The 9,403-nt window shown below is 43.1% G+C and overlaps 2 protein-coding genes across 2 annotated transcripts; both read left to right on the forward strand.

Moving 5' to 3' along the window:
- Positions 1-702: 702 nt before the first annotated feature.
- Positions 703-2,549, forward strand: LOC114360399 (uncharacterized; the record flags this gene model as incomplete). The annotated part of the gene is made up of 3 exons (XM_028315113.1): positions 703-820; positions 1,533-1,547; positions 2,355-2,549. Coding segments are annotated over 3 exons (324 nt in total), but the record flags the coding sequence as incomplete, so codon positions are not given.
- A 304-nt stretch (positions 2,550-2,853) lies between these two features.
- On the forward strand, positions 2,854-8,990 carry LOC114360401 (conserved oligomeric Golgi complex subunit 7). The gene is made up of 6 exons (XM_028315115.1): positions 2,854-2,868; positions 3,402-3,519; positions 5,806-5,900; positions 6,701-6,784; positions 7,737-7,830; positions 8,387-8,990. The coding sequence occupies exons 1-6, from the start codon at positions 2,854-2,856 to the stop codon at positions 8,488-8,490; spliced, it is 510 nt and encodes a 169-aa protein (XP_028170916.1). The 3' UTR covers positions 8,491-8,990.
- The last annotated feature ends 413 nt before the right edge of the window (positions 8,991-9,403 follow it).

Below are 9,403 nucleotides of genomic sequence, written 5' to 3' on the forward strand. Positions count from 1 at the left end.
GGGCGGAAAGCTAGTACAAAATAAATTTTATAAAATCCGATTTGTATGAAAATTAAAATAATTAAAATGAAGATATCAATTTTCTGACTTCACCATACCATTTATATGGCCATGTTAACATGGGCTAGTGTCGGCTCATATACCCATTTATCTAACACCCTGTATAGAAACTCGAGATGGTTTATACTGAATAGGCCGGCCAAGCGCTGCTTGGTGAGTGTGTTCAAAGGTTCTAGCTTCGATTCCCAAGAGGAGGAAGAATTGAAAAGAGGTTCAAGTACTAGGCGTTGTGAGCTTATACTGAGGAGGCACAGATTTGTAAGTACACCCGGGTTCGATTCTCAGCAGGAGCTTTAAGAAAGGAAAGGGAAATCCAAGGATCTTGCTATATTGAGAAGACTGCATCTGGGTCAATGAGACCCAGAGGTCTTAGGGTTCGATTCTCAGAGGGAACAAAATCTGGGAGAAAGAAGAAGGTAAGTAATTGATGCCCGTATTCAAAAACGATACTTGCTTAAGTGAAGCTGCAAATCAAACGCACAGCTTCGAATAGAGCTCTGTGATTGGTGTGTGTCACCCTGTGCGTCCACGCGCACTATGAGACCTCATAGTAATGTTCGTGAATACGGGCGTCAGAAATCCCGGATTCGACTCCCATTGGGAGCCAAATCTAGAAGAAAAGTGACCAAGCCAGCTCTTTAGAAACTGTCTTCGTTGAGGGCGGAGGCCTACCCCTCCTTGGCCGCGCTCCGCAGGACCAAAGACCAGCTGCGCGCGCTCGCGAGAGCCGTGCTGAGGAGGCCGGTGGAGGCGCAGCTTGGTAAGTAATCCCAGGTTCGAATCCCAATGAGGGTTTTCGCATATGAAAGATCCGCTAGATGGCGGGACGTGGATGTGGGGTCTGACTGCTACGTGATTGGTGGATTTTGACATATCTGTCAATGTCATGTCAAAAATAACCAATCATGCAGCGTTTGGACCTCGCGTCTACGTATTGCCATCTAGCGGATCTTTCATTCGCGAAAACCCTCATTGGAGCAAGATTTGAAAGGACACATAAAGTCACAGCTTGGTGTGAGAGTGCTCGCTACTACAAAGNCCATGAGGCAGATGAAACGCCACTACACATTCTCACGGACTGCGGACCTTTGATGCGCAAGCGGAGCTTACACCTGGGCAAACACATCCTAAGCCCACAAGATGTAAAACATATCGCCCCCCAAAACATACTGCAATTCCTAATGGATGCAGGACTCGGAGGCGAACTGTAAGGAAAATAGCGCCACTCACAATAGATCGGTACCGGTCGCAGTGATACTAGGACTTTATTGAACTAGAATAGACGCTCAACTCAATAAAGAAATAGTTCTTCTGCGTTCGAAACACAAATTAGTACAGTATAGAAGAGGAATAAATTGCAAGTAGTTGGTACAGTATCAGTATCGGCGCGCCGACAGCTGGTCGTCGGCGGCGGCGGCGTGAAAAAATTCGCGGCGGCGGCGGCGCGCCGGTGTGGCGCCCACCTCTAAGAGAGAGCAAGGACGAAGGTAATCTAAGTCAGGTAAAAAAGGTCGCAAGCAGACTATTTAGGGCACTTATGCCCGTTTTCACCATCAATCCCTAATTTTTAAGTGACCCCTATGGTAACAAATAATATGAAATTTGTTTTCATATGGGTCACTTAAAAATTAGGAATTGATGGTGAAAACGGGCATTAGTGTTTCATTCATTGAGAAGGAGCGAGCCAATATGGTCGTCTGTCCATCAGACAAGTCTTTATCTCGTTATCTCTAAACTCTATTCAATTGATTTTTATTTTTACTGGTGTATAATTACCCTAACATTGCAAAAAGAAATGCTGTGTATACCTGTAATTGAGGTCATATTATACGTATCATGTGTTAAACCATGTTAAAATGTATGAACTGTATTATGTATGTGACTTTGTTGGTGTACCTAATAAATAAATAAAATAAAATAAAATCTAGGACCTAAGTGGTTATTTAATATTTTTTGCTATTTAAACCAAGATCTTCTTTTCTTTGCTTATTATGGGATACACCATATTAGAATTCCCCAATTTCCTTCAAAATTTTCTGTATGACAAATAAAACCGCGTAGTAAAACTTCATAATCGATTGCAATAATCATAATCCTACTCTACCTACAGTGGCGCGAACTGGCGAGCGCTGAAACAGTAGCCCTCATTCTAAAACCTATATTTCAGAGCCCTCGAAACCAACATTCTCCATTTTCACACAAAATGTCTATACAATAAATGACACCGCGAAATAAAACGGAGCAGCGCCATCTCTAGGCCAAATCCGGAACTAATTCCAACACCTTCATTTCAGAGCCATCAGAACCTCACATACTCGAAGACCTGCCAGCTCTACTACTAGACAGCGGTCCCCGCGCGAAACTGTCTTCGTTGAGGGCGGAGGCCTACCCCTCCTTGGCCGCGCTCCGCAGGACCAAGGACCAGCTGCGCGCGCTCGCGAGAGCCGTGCTGAGGAGGCCGGTGGAGGCGCAGCTTGGTAAGTAATCCCAGGTTCGAATCCCAATGAGGGTTTTCGCGAATGAAAAACCCGCCAGATGGCAATGACGCGAGGTCCAAATGCTGCATAATTGGTTATTTTTGACATGACATTTACAGATATGTCAAAATCCACCAATCACGCAGCAGTCAGACCCCACATCCACGTCCCGCCATCTAGCGGATCTTTCATTCGCGAAAACCCTCATTGGAGCAAGATTTGAAAGGACACACAGTCACAGCTTGGTATGAGAGTGCTCGCTGCTACAAAGTAGTTACAGGAATCAGTCAACAGATGGCGCTGATGCAAGCTTACTATGGCGCACGCGGCCGTGCGTACTAACCTGCATCGCGGTGACGGAGTTTTTTTTCCTGACTAGTATAAATAGAAAGGCGAGATGGTAAAAAATAATGCGGGCTAGTATATACAGGGTGTTAGGTAAATGGGTATATGAGCCGACACTAGCCCATGTAAATATGAGCATATAAATGGTATAGTGAAGTCAGAAATTTGATATCATTATTTTTTTTTTAATTTTCATCCCAACTAATATTATAAATGCGAAAGTAACTCTGTCTGTCTGTCTGTCTGTCTGTCTGTCTGTTACAGAGGGAACAAAATCTGGGAGAAAGAAGAAGGTAAGTAATTGATGCCCGTATTCAAAAACGATACTTGCTTAAGTGAAGCTGCAAATCAAACGCACAGCTTCGAATAGAGCTCTGTGATTGGTGTGTGTCACCCTGTGCGTCCACGCGCACTATGAGACCTCATAGTAATGTTCGTGAATACGGGCGTCAGAAATCCCGGATTCGACTCCCATTGGGAGCCAAATCTAGAAGAAAAGTGACCAAGCCAGCTCTTTAGAAACTGTCTTCGTTGAGGGCGGAGGCCTACCCCTCCTTGGCCGCGCTCCGCAGGACCAAAGACCAGCTGCGCGCGCTCGCGAGAGCCGTGCTGAGGAGGCCGGTGGAGGCGCAGCTTGGTAAGTAATCCCAGGTTCGAATCCCAATGAGGGTTTTCGCATATGAAAGATCCGCTAGATGGCGGGACGTGGATGTGGGGTCTGACTGCTACGTGATTGGTGGATTTTGACATATCTGTCAATGTCATGTCAAAAATAACCAATCATGCAGCGTTTGGACCTCGCGTCTACGTATTGCCATCTAGCGGATCTTTCATTCGCGAAAACCCTCATTGGAGCAAGATTTGAAAGGACACATAAAGTCACAGCTTGGTGTGAGAGTGCTCGCTACTACAAAGTAGTTACAGGAATCAGTCAACAGATGGCGCTGATGCAAGCTTACTATGGCGCACGCGGCCGTGCGTACTAACCTGCATCGCGGTGACGGAGTTTTTTTTCCTGACTAGTATAAATAGAAAGGCGAGATGGTAAAAAATAATGCGGGCTAGTATATACAGGGTGTTAGGTAAATGGGTATATGAGCCGACACTAGCCCATGTAAATATGAGCATATAAATGGTATAGTGAAGTCAGAAATTTGATATCATCATTTTTTTTTTAATTTTCATACAAAATAAATTTTATAAAATCCGATTTGTATGAAAATTAAAATAATTAAAATGAAGATATCAATTTTCTGACTTCACCATACCATTTATATGGCCATGTTAACATGGGCTAGTGTCGGCTCATATACCCATTTACCTAACACCCTGTATAGAAACTCGAGATGGTTTATACTGAATAGGCCGGCCAAGCGCTGCTTGGTGAGTGTGTTCAAAGGTTCTAGCTTCGATTCCCAAGAGGAGGAAGAATTGAAAAGAGGTTCAAGTACTAGGCGTTGTGAGCTTATACTGAGGAGGCACAGATTTGTAAGTACACCCGGGTTCGATTCTCAGCAGGAGCTTTAAGAAAGGAAAGGGAAATCCAAGGATCTTGCTATATTGAGAAGACTGCATCTGGGTCAATGAGACCTTAGGGTTCGATTCCCAGAGGGAACAAAATCTGGGAGAAAGAAGAAGGTAAGTAATTGATGCCCGTATTCAAAAACGATACTTGCTTAAGTGAAGCTGCAAATCAAACGCACAGCTTCGAATAGAGCTCTGTGATTGGTGTGTGTCACCCTGTGCGTCCACGCGCACTATGAGACCTCATAGTAATGTTCGTGAATACGGGCGTCAGAAATCCCGGATTCGACTCCCAGTGGGAGCCAAATCTAGAAGAAAAGTGACCAAGCCAGCTCTTTAGAAACTGTCTTCGTTGAGGGCGGAGGCCTATCCCTCCTTGGCCGCGCTCCGCAGAACCAAGGACCAGTTGCGCGCGCTCGCGAGGGCCGTACTGAGGAGGCCGGTGGAGGCGCAGCTTGGTAAGTCATCCCAGGTTTGAATCCCAATGAATCGATGATGATGCGCCATAACAAGCTTGCATCAGCGCCATCTGTTGACTGATTCCTGTAACTACTTTGTAGTAGCGAGCACTCTCACACCAAGCTGTGGCTCTATATGTCCTTTCAAATCTTGCTCCAATGAGGGTTTTCGCGATTGAAAAATCCGCCAGATGGCAATACGTAGACGCGAGGTCCAAACGCTGCACGATTGGTTATTTTTGACATGACATTGACAGATATGTCAAAATCCACCAATCATGCAGCATTTGGACCTCGCGTTAGCAATACGTAGTATAGCTATCTGGCGGATTTTTCAAAAGCGATATCCCTCATTGGAGCAAGATTTGAAAGAACACATAGTCACAGCTTGGTATGAGAGTGGCGACACCTATCGACTCGCCACTACAAAGTAGTTACAGGAATCAGTCAACAGATGGCGCTGATGCAAGCTTACTATGGAGCACGCTTCCGCGCATGCTAACCTGCATCGCGGTGTTAAAGTTTTATGCTTTTATGCACCTTTTGAGTCGTTTTTGATTTTTTCTATAAATAAAAAAGTTCTAGTTACATAGTTAATTAAAATTCAAATGTCGTTTCATCCAAATGACGTCCACTGCTGGACAAAGGCCTCCCCCAAGGTTTTCCACAAATAACGGTCCTGCGCTGCCCGCATCCAGGCTCTTCCCGCGACCTTCAACTGATCGTCGGTCCACCTAATAGGAGGCCAGCCCTCGCTACGTCTTCCAGCCCGTGGTCGCCACTCGAGAACTTTCCTGCCCCAACGGCCATCGTCTCTACGAGCTATGTGCCCCGCCCACTGCCACTTGATTTTAGTGTCACTTTACAAAACCAACATCTTTTCCTACAAACTTTAAATTATTTCCCAATAAAGTTTGACACAATACTTTTTCTATCAACAGACAAAATACCCCAGCTTCCCGTTTGGAATAACAACGACGCGTTGTCCACCGATCTGCCCGACTTCGCCCTGTCTCCCCAGGAATACATTACTGAGGTAAGTGCTAGTTTTCACTCTCTCTTCCTATGTCTTATTTAACGGAAAGAGCAACCGCTATTAGGGGGCTTAGTACGAGTTTACCTCAAACGCTAGCGACAGCGTAAAAAATTACATTAAATGTATAACCAGGCCTGTTCATCTCCGCGAGTTTACATCGAAAACAAAACACGCACGATGGCCCACCTACAGGATACTATTCGACAAGGCCTCACATACGAGCGAACATTGACTCACGCACGCGTATTCTTTTGTATGATGGAAGAAAATAAAGAAAATGGTGTACTAAATACTGTGCAGTATTTAACTGCCTAAATAATAATAAAAACACAGAATGTACTTTTTTAAATTGCCTCAAGACACTGAGAGGTAAATAAGTAGTTAATATTATTCATGATAATTCATGCTAAATCATGTATTTCCTCCGCCATTTTCCGCAGTTTGGCACCTCACGTCACATCATTTTACCGAAGTCAGCCCTATAGCTTCGGCGCAGTGCCGATCACTGACGTTTGTCAACAAAATGGTGCTTGACTCTTGAGACAGGCTAAATTACACCATATTGTTAATGACATTAAGTATACATTTCTTTAAATACCTTCGCGAAGTAAAACTTCTGTACGTAGTACTTATTATTATTCTGTGGTATAACAGATTGTACAGTGCCCCTAGCGGATACTTTCAAGAACTAAAATCATTTTTTTGACGTACTCGCTAGCGACAACGTTCAATGCAAACTCGCACAGACGAAAATTTCACGGAACTGTAATAATATTTACACGAATTTTCTTATTTTACAGATTGGCCAGTACCTAATGACGTTACCGCAGCATCTAGAAATGCATTTATCAGAGAAGCAAGCCCCCTGGCAGTTTTTATCTGAGGTAAGAATCTTTAAATAAGTTTACAAAAGTAATCCATCTTAAAGGTTAGTTAAACTTTTGTTTAGTCACCTGTCATCCGCTTTAAGAACGAAGCACACTTATCACCCCGGAAACGGATCGTAACCGTATCAACTCGAGGCGGTCAGTATTCTTTGTATGAAACTCCATACTGCAACGCACACATATCCGCACCGTAACGTAAACGCCTCGCCTCGCAATGAGGGCTATCGTTTTAGCGCTCACCAGTTAGCGCCACTGTAGAGTAAGGTCCTGTCACTTGCTAGTAGCGAAGACAGTGGCACCAACTGGTGAGCGCGAAAGTGGTAGGAGGACTATTGCATTTGCACTCATCAAGATGACGCCACTGTAGAGTAAGGTCCTGTCAATCGCCAGGGATGCCAACTGTTAAGTATAAAAACGATAGCCCTCATTGACAGCGCGCGAATGGCTAAACGGTGTTGATGCCTTTCCGGGTTGATAAGTTTGCTATGACCTTTACACTAGAAGGATGTCGAACCTTAAATTCGAACTTCTCCTATCTTCTTTTCGTGTCGACAACAAACCTACAATGTTTGTTGTTCCTCCTATGTTCTTCTGATTAATTTCGTTGCGGGTCCAATGACAGTTCAACTTTCCCCCGGGACAAACTTGGCCTTCACTGGTTGGGTTATTGGCGGTCAAGCTGTAGATCCTGGCTACACAGGAGTTGCAGCGGTGGGAAAGAGAGAGAATAGTTCCGTTCGCGCGCCGTCGACCGCGAGACGAGTCGTTTACGTTACGGTGCGGATACGTGTGCGTTGCAGTATGGAGTTTCATTCAATGAATACTGACCGCCTCGAGTTGATACGGTTACGATCCCTTTCAGGGTTGATAAGTGTCTTACGTCCTTTAGAAATTTTAGAATCCTATATTTTATTTCTTATCATAGGTGTTTTAATAATATTTTTTACAGGTATGCACACACACATGCGAAGTGTACGCTGAGAAGATACTGAACATTCGCAACATGGACGCTTTGGGAACTAAGAGGTGTCTTACTGATATTGGTACGTATATTATAATCTTGGAATGTAAGCTGAAGGAAAAGTATAGATGACCCACGCTGAACTGTCCCGCCAAACTCAATGACAGGGGAGCGCTACCATCGTTCAACTATATGGTTTCCAACATGGCAAAAATCGGAACCAGCGATCCGGTATTGACGGTGGCGCCCCGCTGTCAATGTCATGGATAGGACAGGACAGTTCAGTATTTTGGACCTATACTCTTAATACTGTAGATAGATAATTTTACTCAAAGAAAACATTCCTTTATTTTTTAAAGGAAAGAGAACTGCATTCAAAGATTTTCCGAAAATTCACGACCATACCATATAATTTTTTGGAAATAATTAAAATAATTTAAGATTTCATGGCTTTCCTTTCATTTCATTTATAAAGTTTGTTAGAATAGAATAGAAATAATAATTTATTTGCGTTAAGGAGATTTCATCCTTATAATTAACCCTAATGACCCATGCAATAAAAATACAGGGTGTCAAATTTTAACAGATTTGTCGGTTCGACTTTTGATTTTGAAATTACGTTTTTATTTCTATTCCAGCATACCTCTCAAGTGTGGTGGAAGACCTCGGAAGCAGCATCACACCAGCTCTGAAGAACTTGGAGAAATCCCTAAGGGCAGCAGCGCCGAGCCAGGCCGAATAAATAAATAAATACAACAAAAAAAAATCAAAACCATAAAGATAATATTCCTTCGGAATAGGGCGACGACCACGATCTGTCAAACGAAACCAATTTTGTATGACACCTGTATGTCAGTATCAGGATTAATATTTCACTGTTGTACAATAAATCAATCACTGAACCAGGCACCAAGTTTCTGAAGCAGTTTTCTCTTAAAAAATCACGATTTCACTAACGTAAAATCTGAAAATATGATTATGTATAAAAGTTAACATTTTCAGCATGCCACTGTATGCCTCTGAACTGTTAAAAATGGTTCTGTTTGACGTGACGGCGACGGCATCACGCATCTCTTTTTATCACACAGTGTTTCTGCCAGTGACATCTCGCTCGCTCAGTTATTTGTTGCTCTATTCCGCTAGGTATATTAATTTTATGATCAACACACTAATCTGCAACCCGATTGAGCTAAACGCGCACCTGGCTGGAATATAAATGAAAATAAAAGATGTTTAAGTGTATGGATAAGATTTTATTCATCGTCGTCGTTGTCGTCTCAGCCAAATGACGTCCACTGCTGGACAAAGGCCTCCCCACTCCATTTTATTCATATTAACCTTCAAATCCTTCAATTATAAAAAGATGGAGGAGACTTCTGCCCGTTTTTTTCACCATCAATCCCTAATTTTTAAGTGACCCCTATGGTAACACTTAATAGGATTTTTGTTTTCATAGGGGTCATTGAAAAATACGGATTGATGGTGAAAACGTAACTTATTTGTGATCTGTGCTTTTACCCAAAAGGGATCCAATTATTTTTTTCCACTAAAAATCCTTAATTTCCATCTGGGAATAAAAATATAAAATAACTATGGCAATGGTGCGAATCTGTAAATACGTTACCCGGATATTAGAGGGCAAATGTAATTAAAAT

This window comes from Ostrinia furnacalis, unplaced genomic scaffold (genome assembly GCF_004193835.3).
Source record: "Ostrinia furnacalis isolate ACB-3 unplaced genomic scaffold, ASM419383v2 OfSCF4982, whole genome shotgun sequence".
In the NCBI taxonomy this organism is placed as follows: Eukaryota; Metazoa; Arthropoda; class Insecta; order Lepidoptera; family Crambidae; genus Ostrinia; species Ostrinia furnacalis.